Here is a 16,831-nt window from a genome sequence, read left to right as displayed (position 1 = left end):
ATTGAATCTTTTCGTGTATAATGACCCGATTTATACAATTATACAATGTGGCAAGAAAACAAAACGCGCGGTTGTTTATACATCAACAGCTTGTGGAGTAAATTAATATCAAAGTAAGAATACTATACTTTTCCATATACAACAATTATAATAAACAAGAAGATTATGTGCTTAAGTAATATTAAATGTGATAAAAAAGCATCTTCCTTTAATACGCCACAGGCTTAGGCTTCCTAACGCTTGGCGTCGCTTTTTTATCGCGTGGATAGCTTGCATATCTCTAGCTTTTTTTTCGTTTGCAATAAGTTGCCAAGGCGAAAGGGAAATGGTTTTACCATCGAGGGAACCGCCAGTTTGTTATGCTAGATACCAAAAGCAAATAGAACGTTATGCCATTCGTGTAGACTGAATAAAGGCGCGAAAAATGCGACAAAAGAAAAGCAACCACGACAGATATGCTGATAATGAGTTTACAAAGAATACCTTGAACAAGAGGCGGCGACTTCCTAAACGTTCCATTTTAACAGATAACATCTTAATTGGGTATGCAAGCTCGAAAAATGTCTTTCATTCCAGCTTTTCCTTGTGTCATCTGAACGAAGACTTACGCTATCGTGTGTCACAGATCAGCGCCAAATTCAAATAGTATAAAAGTAACCATTGTTCCGCTCGGTATAAATAAGCCCACGCCGCGGCTAAATCTCTAATACGCGATCAGTTTCCAACAGGTTGACTCGGTGGGACAATAATCCAGCGAAGGAGGATTTGAAACGATTTTCTCATACCACAATGGCGTGTTTACGACTGCTGGGTGTTCTTCTTGCCTTGGAATGCATCGCTGCGAAATACGGTAAGTAGAGTTTATTAATCGTTCGTATTGATTTTCAAACATCTCGTTAAAAGTTTGTACTGTGTTACTAGTGGTCTTCCCGCCGCCTTTCTTGTATTACAACGGTTTTCGTATTAGGCAGTCTCTCTTAGGGTCTGTTAGGATCCGAGCGTGTTTTGAAAACACAAATAGTCCTCGATTCGACATACGTAAACATTTCACTAAGTCCTTAAATTGAAAGACGGGTTTTTATATCTTCATTTGTGTTTGATTTCAATAATTTATTGTTTACCGCGCGCTTGACTTATCGGCCAAATTTATATTGGAGGCATGGGGACTAGTTTATTCGACAAAATCAAAGAAACGGACAATGCCTATAAATTCACTCTGAAGTTCTTCAGTTTTGTGTCCAAAATTTGTAATAACCTTTTTAGGTAGATTTGGTTTCGATAACAGTCAGAATATTGCGGCGACGGGGGCAAATGTGGCACGATTTCGCTTCTTAAAATAAGATCTATCACTTTCACGACTTATTGGCCACGCGCACAAAGTACAAACCAATGAACAAAGAAATTACTGAAACTATGGATAGAAAATTGAAAAGCCAACAAGGCGATAAAATAAATAAATAGACAAACAAAAACTTTAATAACTGCGTCGAATCTCTTGGAAGTCTGTCAGACAAATTGCGCCAAAATGGCAATAAAGGATAATTTGCGAGTTGATGCCTTGACATCACAAGACATTTTGCCCAATACGACTGAATAAAAGCGTCCCAAATGCACAAAATAAAAAGTATGGTCTTTTGAAAATTACAATGGGCGTTCTGCCATTGTTTTCTGTATAATAAAACATAAATGCTAATAGCTGAAGAAAATAAATTCGTTCATCCCCACTTAGTGCGCTAACGCACCTAAAAAGATAAAATAATTCTAAGAATTAATCTTATTATAGAAAGTTCTAAAAATGTTCAGTGCTAAAACAAGGATGGCTTCAGTTCAGATTTTTTTAAGGGAGTTCACGCGTCGTTGAAATTTCTGTTGGTTTTAAAAGGGAAAAGTTAAATTGATTCCGGACATTAACTACCGACTTCTGAATTCAGTGAATAGCTGTCATGTAACCACATTTCCCTAAGGATCGGAACTTAAAACCATCGTATGTTTTTCACTCCCACAATAGACGGATATAGAGCGGAAAAATATCCACTTGAGGCGTTTTTTAAAGTGGCGTTTGCGATTTCATTTAATTGTTCGTGATCTAGTAGCCGACTCCCCAGATGATCTCAATAAGACTATTAACGAAATTAGCTCGATCGCGTCTAAACAATAGACGCCAATAGACCCTAAATTGTTTACGTTTAAGGAGCGTAAATAGAATCTGAATGTAATACCTTCTGACCACCACACGTAAACATAGTAAATCTGAGTCACGCTATCGCTGCCAACATCACGCTATTGATCCAGACGTCACGCTACCAATCGGAAACCCTTGATTGCCAAAATAACCAGCCGTAAGGCCGACCTCAATTTTCGGTCGCAACGCATAATGTATTTTAAAGTCGATTTTAGCCGGTATAAATGAATGTGAGGTCATACACTGCAAGGCCACCTAAACGTGTTCATTCGATCGCGGTTAAACAACCGTTTTACTTTAGCGGTTAAAGAGTAAACAAACTCAGTAAACGATGCCGTATTTTTATGGCTAAAATAACAAGGATTTAATCGCAAAAAATATGTACGCGGGGAAATGCAAAAATGAAAGATTGAGAAATTAAGTTTAAAGTTAACAATATAACGACGAAAATACGAGTTCGCCTTCAAAATTTTAGCCACAAGCATCAAAGAACTCGACGTTTTCAAGACTTCTTATCGAGCTTCCGGGAGAGAGAAAAGAAAACATCGTACTGTAGTTCGAAAACGTCTATAGGCAAAACAACAAACTTGTCAACAAAAATTGCGAACATTTCTAAACTGCATCGTGATCTTCGACTTCCTGAAAGAGACGCGTTTTACACTGAGAAGCAAGATACTTCTGTGTCTAAGCCGAACATGTAAAGCAAAGCAAACAAGTCGATAAAATAAATAAATAACTTTAATCCCTTTCCCAGGTTGAGATGTCAAAGTTCCTTTCTGCGTCAAGTCTCTTTGGAAGTCCGAGAGACAAAATTACGCCTGCAAAAATGGCGATAACGGATATATTTGCGAGTTGATATTTTGACATCAACGAGAAAGCTTGCCTAAAACGATGAACTAAAGCGTATAGATAGAATGCATAAAATAAAACGTATCGTCTTCAAATACTACAGGAGTCCTGTCATTATTTTTCATATGCACGTGACCTAAATGCTTATAGGCTAAAGACAAAATTCGTTCATCCCCACTTAGTGAGCGCACTGACGCACCTAAAAGGATAAAATAATTTTGAGAATTAATCTCCTTATAGAAAGTTCTAAAAATGTTGAGTGCAAAACAGCGTGGCGTTGGTATCAAAATGTTTTTAAGGGAGTTAACGCGTCCCTTAAATTTCCGTTGGCTTTTTAAGGGAAAAGCTCAAATTAATTCCGGGCGTAATATTGATACGAAGACCTCTGAATTCAATGAATAGATTCAGGAACCTAATTAAAACCAGGGTCAGAACTTTGTATCGGCATTATAAAGTCTATCAGACATTTCTATGGTTTTCCGCTTCCAAAATTAACGGATATAGAGCGGAATTAAGGCGTTCTTTCGGGTAGCGTTGGTGGATTTTTCAGTTAAAAAATCATTTAGATTTTAAAATCCTTGCATCGTTGCTATGTCCGTTGAATTAAGCCGCACCCAATTAGAAGGAAATGGTTTCCATTTGAATTTTCGTAATTTAGCCGACTCCCCAGATAATCTCAAAAATACTTTATAATGTTAACGACTAGGAGCAGGTCGTAATGGAATCAAATGTGATACATTCTATTACATTCTATCAACCACACATGTAAACATAGTAGGCCATATTTGGTGAATTGAGTCACGCTATCGATCCAGACGTCACGCGCTTGATTGGAAACGACGTCATGTTAATGTTCTAGTGCATTTCAATTTTTCTTCAGTTGCACTTACTTGAGATTAAATCGTAAACAATTTTATGTTCAAAAATACAAAAAAAGAATGTTTTCTCAAAAAACGATTAAAATTCGACTTCGCTGTTCATCAAAATGACGGTAATAAAACGTCATAGAACTTGATGTTTTAAAGCCTTTATATCCAGCATTGACAGAAAAAAAACAATTACCGGCAAACCACAGTTCATAAACCACACCCTATTTCAGAACAAAAAAAGGTAAAACTCTATAACCGATATCAGACCAAAATGGCTAAAAAACATACCCTTTGGCACCGCACGGGCGTCTAATGCAAAATTTAAACCTAAGTGGGGGCGTTTATTAGATATGAGGCGTTTATTTGAGAGTGGGCGTTTATTAGATCATTTATTATAAAGAAGCTATCTCCCTCCCCCCGCCCGATTCCCCTCCCCCGCCGTACCAAAAACATATAGAGTTAGCAAAAAAGAAAACTTTTAGATAATATTTTGTCAAGATGAAGCCGTTTACTTACAGAAATACTCCAGTTCACATTATCGACACTTTAACTTCAATCTCTATTTTTACCACTAAAAAAAAAAAAAAAAAAAAAAAAAAAAAAAACTTAAAAAAATTTTATAGGAAAAATTTATATAAAAAAAAAAAAAAAAAAAAAAAGAGGGAAAAATAAAAAAAAAAAAAAAAAAAAAAAAAATTAAAAAAAAAAAGTCACATGCTACTTTTTCATTTTTAATACTATCCAAAAAAGTAACTATTAACTATTATCAATTTGCTTTTTCCACAAAATTTCTTTTTTAATTTCGTTGGCTTAAAAAGAATAACAGAAGGCATTTTGCGCGAAAGCGTTCTATTCATTTCAACTATATACCACATATTTCTACTTTTTTATGGTTTAATCATTAGAAGTGATGTCTTTGCTAGTCAATGATTTATTTATTTCTTTATTTTTTCACAGTTCTTCCAAATGATCCACTTTTCAACAGTCGCGACATTCCCCGGGATGAGTTTGGTGACCGTGAAACCTTCCCATTTGACAACTTAGACACGCATATTTCAGACCAAACACCGCTGGTCGAGATCAAGCGCATGCTCGAAACTCTTGACCAGGTGCCCGTCCACTCTCCCGTATCAGATGATCCTCACGGTCCGATAGCCTGGTACGAGCCACAACAGGACGAGCCGCTTTTCGACGATGGAAGTAAGTTGTTACATCTCTTGAAGAAAAGTATTTCTTAAAAGTCAGTTAACAGCTGAACGTTTCATTCTTTTGGAAGTCTCATTACTCAAAGAAGCCTATTGAAACGCAATCCATCGTAAGACAAAGATGGCGGCTGTACATTGTGCACATTTTCGTGTCCTTGGCACTTTTTTATCGTAGTTTTAAGCAATTTTTCAAATTTGTGATGCGCATTTGATCATTTTTTACATGTTTAATTTGCGCACTAGAAATATTAAATTATTATTGTTATTATTATTCATATCTTGCGAGCCTAACACCCAATAGAATCAAAGAAAGCCATACTTTTTCCGATATTTGCCACTGTATTAACATACACTCAGATTGGTTTCTGAAATTAGGGTAAACAGAAGTTGTTCATTATATTTAATAATTTATGTATTTTTTGACAGAATGTGCTGACAGTTTCCGTAGCTGTCAAAGGTTCGTGGACAACGGACAGTGTTGGGAAGACAAGTTCAAAGGATGGATGAAATCACGATGCAAGAAAAGCTGTGAATACTGCAGTAAGTTTTTGGTATTGAGTTTTTGCGGTGCCCGAACATTTTACTTTGCTTTTAACAGATCTGTAGACGTGAAATCTCGTATTTTTGGCATTTGTTTCAGCCACAGAAAGCAATCTTCTTAGAAAATTGTCAAAAGGAACTACTGAACTAGGCAAAAGCTAACCTAGTGTGACAATTACCGTTTGGAGAAAAAAAATCTCTTCCACACATAGCAAACAAGATAGGAGCCCTGGTGGAATAGGCTGGAGCCTTCCCCCCACCTAAATCGTTGAAAATGTACAGCCCCAAAGGCCAAACATTTTCGTTTCTCCCCCACCCCCGCTTTTGAGCAATAGACTACCATCACTCCTCACCATAGCCTCCCATCGGTGACAATATGGTTCGTTCTTTAAATACTCTGTACGTTTGCATTTATCATGATAGTTAAAGTTATAAAGTCTGATCGATAACGTTTCATATCGAATCTAATAATATATAAGTGATTGTAAATCGAAACAAGCATTACTGCAAACACGAGCAGAGTCTACAACATTAAAAAACAAAAGCGCAAAGCAAGAACCAAAACATTTTTAAAACTATTCATGTGCTTTTGCTAATACCTGTGTTGACGCCGACTGAACTTCTTCTTCTCTCTCTAAAAAGAGGTGAATTGCTGGGAAACGAAATATGGCTGCTGTCCGGACGGAAAAACCGCTGCTGATGGGCCAGCTAAGATGGGCTGCGGAGGTAACATTATCCTTGTTAAGTCATCATTTTTAGAGCCAGTCTGGCTAGTGTGGTTAGGTTCCAAGAAGAGCAGGAACTTACGGTGATGGTACACGAGTATAAGTCTCCCTGACCCGCGCAGCATAAACACATGTCAAAGGCTGAATTTCGGGTTTGAAAATGGTCGAGATAAACAACCTATTCGGGGAAGAAGTCGTTCAAGGGTTTTACCTACAAAACTACCGAGTCGTATCCAAGACGAATTACAATTCGAGCTAGATAGAGGACCCGTATGAAAACCAGCTAGGGGTCATTAGTTTAACAGAACTATACAGCCTAAGCGTTGAATAACCTATGTATGTTAAACAGTTGTCTTTATATTTGAGAAAGTCTGTAGCTCCTAGATGAGGTTGATAATAATCAAATAATCAGGCATATCTGACCGACTGAATGATTGACTGTCAAACTAACTGAATGACTCACTGATCAAGACAGACTGGCTGGCTGACTGACTGACTGACTGACTGACTGACTGACTGACTGACTGACTGATTGACTGGTCAACACTGACTGGCTGGCTGGCTGACTGACTGACTGACTGACTGACTGACTGACTGACTGACTGACTGACTGACCCCAACTGACTGACTGGCTGGTTGACCGCTTGTTTGTTTGATCGATCAACTAGCAATTGACCGATTTTTTTGTATTTCTTTTTTTTATTTTTAGTTAAGTTATGTGTTGACCTTCGGGTCTGTGACAAAGTTAAAGACGAGTGTGACAACGCGTCTATATCTACTCAACGAAAGGCTTGGCTCAAAAACTACTGCGCTTATACTTGCAGGCTCTGCAGTAAGTGATTACCGATAGATTAGAGTAGTTTCCACTTGAGTGTCAAAAGTAATTCGCGCTTGCTTTGGTTTTGTTTACTTTGTTCAGTGATTGGTTTACAAAACCCACGCCGCTTTCCTAACCAATCAGGAGTAAAACCAACACCATTCGTGAATCACTCGCGCATGGTTTCCCGCGCTTCGTGCTGGCTACATGTATTTGCTTCCAGTTTTGATTGGCTAACTAGATTGTCTGCGTCTACCGTGATTGGTTTAGAAAACCCACGCCGCTTTCTTAACCAATTAGGGGTAAAACCAAAACCATTCATGACTCGCTCGCTCATTTTTTCCCCAAGCTTCGTGCTAACTATATGTATTTGCTTCGAGTTTTGATTGGTTAACTAAATTGTCTGTGTCCACTGTGATTGGCAAGCGCGATTACTGTGGTTTGGTTTTACGACACTCAATCGGAAATCGCTCCAAGGATTTGACTTGTCTAATTTGTTCTCAAATAGTCGAGGCTCGGTATGATTAGTCGAAGAGTTTAGCAACAGTAAAAAATTCTACTAACCAAGGGGGTAAAATACAGTTTTCTTTTGTATCGTCTCGACGAGATTAATTCACAAGTATTCTAACTAAGCTCTCCGTATTGCAACTTTTGGATCCTTTTATCACGGGCCAGTCTGCCACACATAACTGACTGTTAGGTTATTCATGTGAAGTCTAGTTTAGCTAAGAAGGAATAAAATTATCCAGGGGAAATTTATACTTAAAGCGATTTACAATTCTTCGATTAACGATCCATGTATTCTGATAAATTGAAAAATACAGCCAATCAGAGACGCTACATGCGGTGTTACGTCATCAGTGCGGAATGTTTTTGCTTGAAGCTCAGGTGTTCCTCCTGAGTGTTCAACGAGTGCTCCAATCGGAGAGTGTAGTGTTTGACTCCGAAATATATGTAGCAACTAAGATTAACCTTCAAACCTATATAACCGTTCATTAGTTCACAGTGAAGCAACAGTTTCCACTTAAAAAAAAAAAACAGAAAAACGCGGTAAATGTTTCCTTTTTTCAAAAGATGGTATCAGCAGTGAAAGTATCAGAGGTATTGTTTTTTGCACTGCGAAGATTTCACACGGCACTCTTCTTATAATGTCTGACGGTCTGAAAGCTTTCTTCTGAGGAAATATTCCGCTCTCAAACAAAAGTTTCATTCATAGATGGAAATACTTAGGAAATGTTCAATTTGCGTGACGGATTGTTGATGTAGGGAAAAGGTCATGTTGCTTTAAATATAAATTTGGAAACATTCGCTTTCATGTTTGACAAATCAAAGAAACTTTACTTGCCAACTCGCTTTTTGACATGTTTTTGCCTTTTCCTTTAAGGCAAAAGACAAGAAATTCTTGTAATTCATACCTGGAAACGCGCCGGAGGATTTAAATCTTACATATAATTACATTAATTCGATCTTCTGAAAGTAGATTTGGTGACACGTCCGGCTGCAATGCAGGCTATTTGAAAGCCGATCTTTTGAAATGAATGGAATGCTTGTTCCACTTCAGTGCTAGCGTTATCTCCGTACTCTAAACTAAAAATATAACATCCCGCGAAAACTTCACCGGCAAAAATTCGAGTGTTTTCTGGTTCACATTTCCTCTTGAAGATCGCCAAGGAAGTGATACCTAAAAAAAGTTATTCGACGCTTGGCAGGCGGGAGAACTTTTTAACCCATTGCTTGAGAACATTCATGGATAATAGGTCATAATAACAAGCCCGTTCCCGTCTAATTTGCATATTCGTGTCTACGTGCTTGTTCCATTTGACTGCGCATTATCTAACACCTAGCGTAGCGTTTGCTTTCCCATCTCAAGTCAATGCATGAGTGTAGTGTAAACACTACACTAAAAACTGGCGCACCAAAGAGACGTAACTCAGCCCATTTTTATTATGTATATTCAATTATAACAGCGCTTTGGAATATTTATAGCTTTAGCGCTTTTTAAATTTATTCATTTGTTTTGTTTGTTTGTTTGTTTATTAATTTGCTTTTTTAAACAGAGGCGCCAAATCCCAAAGCAGACTGCGAGGCTCGCAAACCCTTGTACGGCTGTTGTTGGAATGGCGACGAAGCAACGGGCTATAACGGCCAAGGCTGCGTGCGTATGTATCTTCTTGTTGTTACTATCACTGCCACTTACATTGCGATAAATCATTATTAATTTTGTTTACTTGATGGTTGTCAGCCCCTATAACGGGAGCTGAAAGTGTTACATGCATGACAAAATGAGAGAATCATGTTTTTAGTTAGCCTTTTAGCTTGTTTACTGAACGGTTTAGGTCTTCACGAATGATCCAGTGCTCATTTAGGCTCATACGAATGGGTTTGCTCTCAGGCTTTACACCAAAAAACTTCAAAGTGCCATTCTTATCTTAGCAAAGAACCTAGAATCGGTGGTCCATAATTCGTTTTGTTTTCCACTTGTAAACAGCTTGCGAAGACTTCCATGTTCGAGCATGCAAGCTGTTTGGGGAATGTGATTCCCCATTTTATCATGTGAGGAAATTCGCTGAACAGAGGTGTCCGCAGACCTGTGGAAGATGTGGTAAGTCATATAAAGGACAGTGTCACGTGCACTTAAAGGTTCTGTGTCACAGATTTTAGCCAAATTTAGTGATGGGAAATGACCATCAAATTTGGTCAGATATAAAAAAATAACCACTTAAAATAGTGAAGTAACATTTCATTTACACAGCAAATACTAAAGAAGGTACGGATGGCCACTAGTGACGAAGATTGAAACGGATTGCGATATGGGTTTTTGAAATATTGTTGTGCTGCCTGTTGAACAGTTTTCAAAGTTAGTTCCGTTTGCTTGAAATATCTAAATTATAACCTCTGGGATACACATTTGGTTGCAATGGAAGCTATGGTTGTGTCATTAAGATCCATATGATTAATTTATTTGCAAACATAATTTTCATAGCGAGCATTTGGCAGAACTAAATAAAATAAACTTAAGTCAGCCGTGACACAGTCCCTTTAACTGCTGTTAAACAGGATGGGCAGCAGGGGTGGTACTGTGGTGAGAGCGCTGGCCTCCCACTAGCTGGCCCATGTTTGAATCCTGGTCCTGGCGGTTTGATATTGTTGTTAGTTCCGGTCCTTTCTCCGAGGGTGTTTCTTTTCCGGGTTCTTCGGTTTTTCCCTTTCCTCGAAAATCCAGTAGTATCGTACACTTTCCAGCAAGTTATTAAGAGCTTTTAGGTGTTACTGTTCCGTAGGTAAATAAAATATTAAACATTTGCATATATTTGAAGAGGTAAAAACGTCGTTGCGCGTAGCTCATAGGAACGTTAACGACTTTGTTCAGCTGGTTCCATATAAGAGAGATGTGGAGAGATGACTGGCAATGGCGTTTTTGCGATTGACTCGAACATCTTTGAAATTTTGCAAACGTTTTGTTGCAGCGTGGAGTTACCTATACAAAGCGCTATCCAACACTGTTACGTACATGTTTTTTTCTTGTATACACAGGAGTGTGCACTGATAAGCAAGTGACTGCTAAGTGTGAGCAGTGGGAAAGACAAGGCTTGTGCACGAGTTCAGCTGGCTGGAAGCAATATTTGGAAGAAAACTGTGCCAAGACATGCCGCTTCTGTGGCTCCAGCGGTAAGTTAAAATCGACACATTGGCAAACTCGTACCTTATTCTTACTAATTTTCGCGCGTCTTAATTTCCGCTCGGGGCCGATTTCGCGGTTTATTTTTCCGCTGGCGTGTGCGATTGTCCTGTCGTCGCGGCGGACAACTGGTATTCCTAGGTGGTTCATGTAACTACAGGCCTGCAAACGCCGGGCTCCTGTTCTCGTGAGGTTGGCGTACAGGTAAAGAAAACGGTAATCGAGGAAGGGTGCTAGTCGACAGACTGAAAGATATTTTCGGAAGAATAGTTGCAGTTCAAACATTTAAATTTTTATTGTTTGATACAAAATGTGGTATAATTTCGCGTGTTTAAATTCGCGCAATGTTTTTTTCCGTACGCGTATGATCGCGAAGGAAAATTAGTAAGAATAAGGTGTATTCAGTGTTCTTGGGCCCTTTGCAGCTAACGGTAAAATGGTACAAAATAATATCTTACTGGAGAGCAAACTACGCTCAGGGAAATCCCAAACAAAGAAAAGTCAAAAAAAAAAAAAAAAAAAACTTTATTAAAGTGTCAGTGTATTTAGCACTGATGTGCATGACAGGTTGAAGAGACGCTTTAATTTGTTTTGGATGTTCCAGTGCGCAGCTTGCCCTCCAGCAGGGTGTAACTTTATACCATGCGACCGTTAGCTGCAAAGGGATAATTTTGTTATAAATATCCCTCATGGAAACAATCATAAAAAAGTCATGCTCATCTCAGTACATCACGGCACTCAAGCATTTTCTCGTCATCTTTAAAGTAACGTCTTTCTCAAACACAGACGTTCAGTTTTTTGAGATATCATTATGTGCTTTGTTCGTCTGCACAAAGTGTTTTACTCACGTGATCATGTTAAACAGACAAACATACCATAAGATACGTTTTTAAAATAAACTTGCCAAACCAATTAGTCGAAAACCTGTCCTTATATGGAAAACACTGTGTCAGTGCCTCCACCAATAATAATAAAGACGATTTTCTCAAGAAGAAGAAAAATACAGTTTCGGCCACAATTTGTTTTATAGAACGTCTATTAACTATTTAGCTGTTAAAGGCTACGATTAAATTATTTTCAGGTAATCCCCTTACGATATAGATTGTTATTGATATTAATGTTATTTTGATTTCCAGGAAATGTTGGCGTGAGGTCCTTACTTGGGCTGTAAGAAGACAAGACATTTGGTAGTTTAGAAAAACATAAACTAGTGGAAAAAATAGTAAACGTACATCGTATAATCAAAGCGATGTAGGCATGAGCAACGCTGTGAAAAATTTAACTTAAAACCACTGGCTAGCTAAGCAGCTGTGTTATTAAAGTGTAGGTAGCCACAAGAAGTAATTTAGTGCTAGCTATACATGCTCCTTCGGCCATATTAACTAATTATATATATATAAATGTATCTTTTAGTTTTTTCAAAAAAAATTGCTTTTGCATAAATTTAGAATAATCTTACAGGATAGAGCGGTTGTTAATGACTGTTTCAATATCAAAGCCAAAGTTTTCGCATCTCACCAATCACAAGAAAATTTTAAAACTCGATGCGGAACCAATCAGAACTCGAAGTTAGAACGTGCAACCCGTGCCAAGCGCGGGAAAACCCCCCGAGCGCGGGAAAACGCAAGCCAGACAAGCCAAGATTTTAGGCATAAGTTATAGTTTTGCTCGAGATTGACTTCAAAATTAAACGGTATGTTTTCCTTATTGTTACAGAATATTAAACAAGATTTAAGACCAAGTTTATGAGCTAAGCAAACTCAAAACTGCAACACACAGAAAACCACTTTTGACGTTTTTATTGACGGCCGATCGAAAACCGCTCTAAGACCCTCAAAATACGTAAAAATTAGAAATCGCTTAATAGTGGAAGATCAGAAAAGGAGCCGTTTTGCTCGGACTTGAATAAGGAAGCAAAAGAGACGTACGTCAACAAGATAATATAACCAGAGAACATGTAGCAGAGTAGGCGTAATGGTAGATTTGTTGAATGTTCTTAACTTGTAAAACAATATTTAAAATAATAACTATGGCGATAGGATTTTGTGTAAAGCGTTCAAGTATCTATGAGCTGACAATAAGTTTACAGTCACTTGACGCCTTTTGATGTAGAATAAAAAATAAATCTTACTCCAATCTACAAAGTCTACTGTTTAACTTACAGCCATCGTTTTCTAAATACACTCCAAGCGGTATACGTTTATAAGCTAAAACGAAATTTTACAAGCAAACATCTCTCGAAGTCGTGTTTTTTCAAAACATTACTGGAAGAATTATATACGGAGGAAAAATGTCATTGAAATCTTGGCCAAAAGTCTGGTCACAGAAGAGATGTCAGTATCACTAATAATAAATTGATTTGAGATTGATACAGTTATCAGTTACACTTTCAGTCACACTTTATTTACCAGCACATGGCTGGGCAGGTGCCATGCACTTATAACTTTATCGCTGGCCGTTTGCAATGTTTGTCAGTTTCGGGTTACACCTCATTTCTCAGTTACAAGGTAAACTTTTGGCCGTTTGTCAGTTTGGTTACCTTATTACTTCTTAATTAATCCGCTCCAGAAGGAAACAAATAAAATATCAAGCTTAAGGTCAAAACTCACGCACTCAATTCTCTTCGTGCCATTGGGCACATAAGGCAGGTACCAGAGACCGCCACTGCTGCCTTTTCTTTGCCCTCTTCCTCAGCTCTCCCCAGCTGACTCCGTTTTCCCACATCTCTTTTTCAACTGTCCGTCGCCAGGTCTCTTTTGGTCGTCCCCTTGCTCTTTTCTCAGATGGCGTCCAGTGAATAGCAACTCTGGGAATTGATGATGGATCCATCCTGAGGACATGTACCAAGGTCAAAATGTTAGCTGTAAAGTCTCATGACTCCCACCCAATATCTTCATTAATTATTACAGCATTGGTACACCACAACAGCGTGATAGGTTTTCGTTTTTACGATGAGTACCAATGCAAGTAAGACTTTCTCAAAGTCGTTCGCTTCTTGTTTCCGGTTCGCACTCTGTGCACTCGACCTGTGGGCAAGTCTAAGTGCCAAGTGTACCTGCTGGAAGGAAGCCGATGTTGTTTTACGGAAAGTTTCCTTAAATTTTTGAACGGTAAATACCAAATAAAACCATTTGAATTGCTATTTCTGCAAAAAAAAAAAAAGGAAACTGTCCTCTACAGGCATAAGCTATTGGTTATCAAGGGTTTGCCGACTAAAGTGAAAGTGTACGCGTCGAATCTTACAAAACATTATGCCATGCACGCATGGGAAATCACCCACTTAAAATAAGGGTGATATCTGAAAAGTGGAAGAGGTGCGTCAGTTATTAAGTACTTGAGATTGTTGTTTTTGGTAGTAACCGAGATATATCTAAAAGAGCGTACACAGGCTTCCCTCAATTATGACAAGGTACATTTATCAAGTGAATTGCTTCAGTAAAGTTCGCCTTCATGTTAACTTGTTTTAGAGTGATCGGTACACAACTTGAGAAAAACACTTGAGCAGTTACACAGTAAAAGTTACAGTTGCATTTACTTTTAAAATCCCCTGTTGACAGACTAGTCAACAACTTCGTAACGATCGAAAGGAACCTACAACAGTGTAACTTAAGCTGCACAAAATTCTACTGGAGGATGTTTTTCGTGATGTCATATATACCAAGATAAATGAACCGCAAATAACAATGCCTCTACGTACACGAAGTGGCCAATGACGACGCAGGAAACAGACGGACATGTACAAAATATTTAACTGTACTACATTCAAACCAAATGCATTCCAATCCTTTTCCTAGCCCTGACCTCTAAACTCTTACCCTATGCCAGTCTTACCGCGCATTTGTACGTTCTTGTATTTTCATATTTAAAAGTACAAACAAACCTGAACACACTTTTTACCGCAAGACATCACAACATCAAAAACACCCCAGCATGAAACACAGACAAAATCTAAAACCCTATTTTGGGCGAAACATAACCAAAGAACGTATACCATTTACTCCCTGCTCCATAACTATTAAAACTGATTTATGAAGATGTAAACGTTTATGTTTATGCAACAATTATAAAATAAAACATCAAACTGTTTGTTCTTTTCTATCATCTTCCTGGCAAAAGCACAAAAAAAATCTTGTTTTATTACTGCAGATCAGGTCAGTGTATATGGCTTTTTGAAAGAACAAAAGTGCTTCTTTATAACAAATACTTTTTAAAAGTGCATTTTTTATAGTAAGTTTCTCTGTCGCTGGGCGCTATTGTGTTCCTTATTTGATTACTCGATCGCGTTTAAAGTTAAGTTACGTAAAAACAACATCTTAAAAAAGTTTTCAAATTCAGACTTCATATCAACTAAGGATTAAACAATATTTATATACTACTGCTTCTCAGACAAAAAAGTAAATTTCTTATGTACACTGACGTAAAAAAGAGCGAAAATGTAACAATTACGAAATGGAACATAACACAGTTTGTTCTATTGCCTTTCCGACGAAATCAAAAGTAAAACTTTGTTTCTAGGCGTTGCATGGGTTTGGTAAGGTATCACTTTCAGGAGTGACGGACATCATTATGAGGGTTTAGCATCCAGTGAATTCATGCTGATTTAACCACACACAAAGTTTATAGACGTGCGAAGAATCTCGAATTATTTTTACAAGATTTGCACACCACATCAAGAAAGATATTCAAAAAACTTTTATCTTAAGTTAAGTGAGATACAGGTTTTACAGTGGATTAGAAATAGCTTATCAACCACTAAGTGTTTTTGAAGTACTGTCCTGCTAAAATTCCAAGCGAACTTAGAGGCGAATGAGGCCATTGCAAAACTTCTTGTTGAATGATAATTTATAGTAAAATAAGAAATACTGAAATGAAATAAGACAATTTTGAGTTCAAGGAAAGTTCTCACATAATCGCAAACTGAAAAAAGTTTCCCTTGGCCTTTTTGCAGACTGCTCGATGTCCGGTTATCAATAACCGTAAATCTTTAAGAACTCTGTTTGAGGCCCTTGTCCTAAATAGATAGTGCTTATCACGAACTATGATAGTTTTTCCTTTTTCAGACTAAACGCAAAGCGTCCTTCCATAATTCCCCTAGCCCTGTATTTGTCTGGTAAGATCACAAATTAACAGCAATGACATCCGACATGGTTTGCGCTTTATGACTTACGAGAATTCTAGACGTTATGGACTTTATTAAAATAAATAAAGTTATATTTATTTAGCAGCTTACACCATTAATGTCTTTTTTTTTCAAAGAGCTTTCGAAAACTGAACGCAGCAAGGCAAAAAATAAGCAATTTCGGATGTACAGTCCGTGTGCAAAAAATTAAAAAAAACTTCTTTTGAAAAAGGAACTTTTCGTTGTGTTCTTTCAAAGCATAGTTTTATTGGCATCTTTAACGTTTACTCCTCCAGTCTAAGTATGGAAAGAGAAGTCTCGCTCGCTTCTCGGCATATGACCCGAAGGAAAGGCATAATTCAATTCGGATACTCTTTCTTTCGGAGTATTTCAGTTTATCACATACATTATGTGCATCACCATCAGTCCACTCTGGAATTATTTACATCATGACAAAACTCAGTGAGGAACCAACAAACGCCCAAAATGATCACACAGAAAGAGCCTTCATCGCACGTTTATACCACCGAAATTGGCGCAGTTTTTTTTTTCACAAAACATTCTAAGCTTGCAGATGTAGACGTATTTTAATAGTGCTACCGTTTGCTGTTGTTTAGCGATTTAAGAAACGTTCTTTCTAGACTGATTGTAAATACTACATAATTCCATCTTTTGCTTTTTTTGTCCGTCTCAATAAAACATTTTAATTAAAAAGAAAAATAACATTTGAAACTTGAACCTTAGAATGCCAAGAATGACATGCCGTGTTATAGAGGGTGGTCTCAAAAACATATAAATTGAAATCCGAGTTGAGTTTTCTGCATTACACAGCAGAGGTCTTTTAAA

General features: G+C 37.7%; 1 protein-coding gene across 1 annotated transcript; it reads left to right on the top strand.

Annotated features, from left to right (window-relative positions):
* The first annotated feature begins 316 nt into the window (after nucleotides 1–316).
* On the top strand, nucleotides 317–13,010 carry LOC144646215 (uncharacterized). Its single transcript, XM_078505753.1, has 10 exons — nucleotides 317–543; nucleotides 729–850; nucleotides 4,858–5,100; nucleotides 5,532–5,645; nucleotides 6,288–6,371; nucleotides 7,080–7,202; nucleotides 9,245–9,346; nucleotides 9,676–9,789; nucleotides 10,722–10,856; nucleotides 12,003–13,010. Exons 1-10 carry the CDS (start codon nucleotides 425–427, stop codon nucleotides 12,035–12,037), a joined length of 1,191 nt encoding a protein of 396 aa, XP_078361879.1. The 5' UTR covers nucleotides 317–424; the 3' UTR covers nucleotides 12,038–13,010.
* The last annotated feature ends 3,821 nt before the right edge of the window (nucleotides 13,011–16,831 follow it).

The sequence above is a fragment of the Oculina patagonica genome, chromosome 3 (assembly GCF_052425735.1).
Source record: "Oculina patagonica isolate OP01 chromosome 3, crgOcupat, whole genome shotgun sequence".
In the NCBI taxonomy this organism is placed as follows: Eukaryota; Metazoa; Cnidaria; class Anthozoa; order Scleractinia; family Oculinidae; genus Oculina; species Oculina patagonica.
Note: the sequence above shows the minus strand (reverse complement) of the source record. Positions and strands in the feature narration are given on the sequence as shown.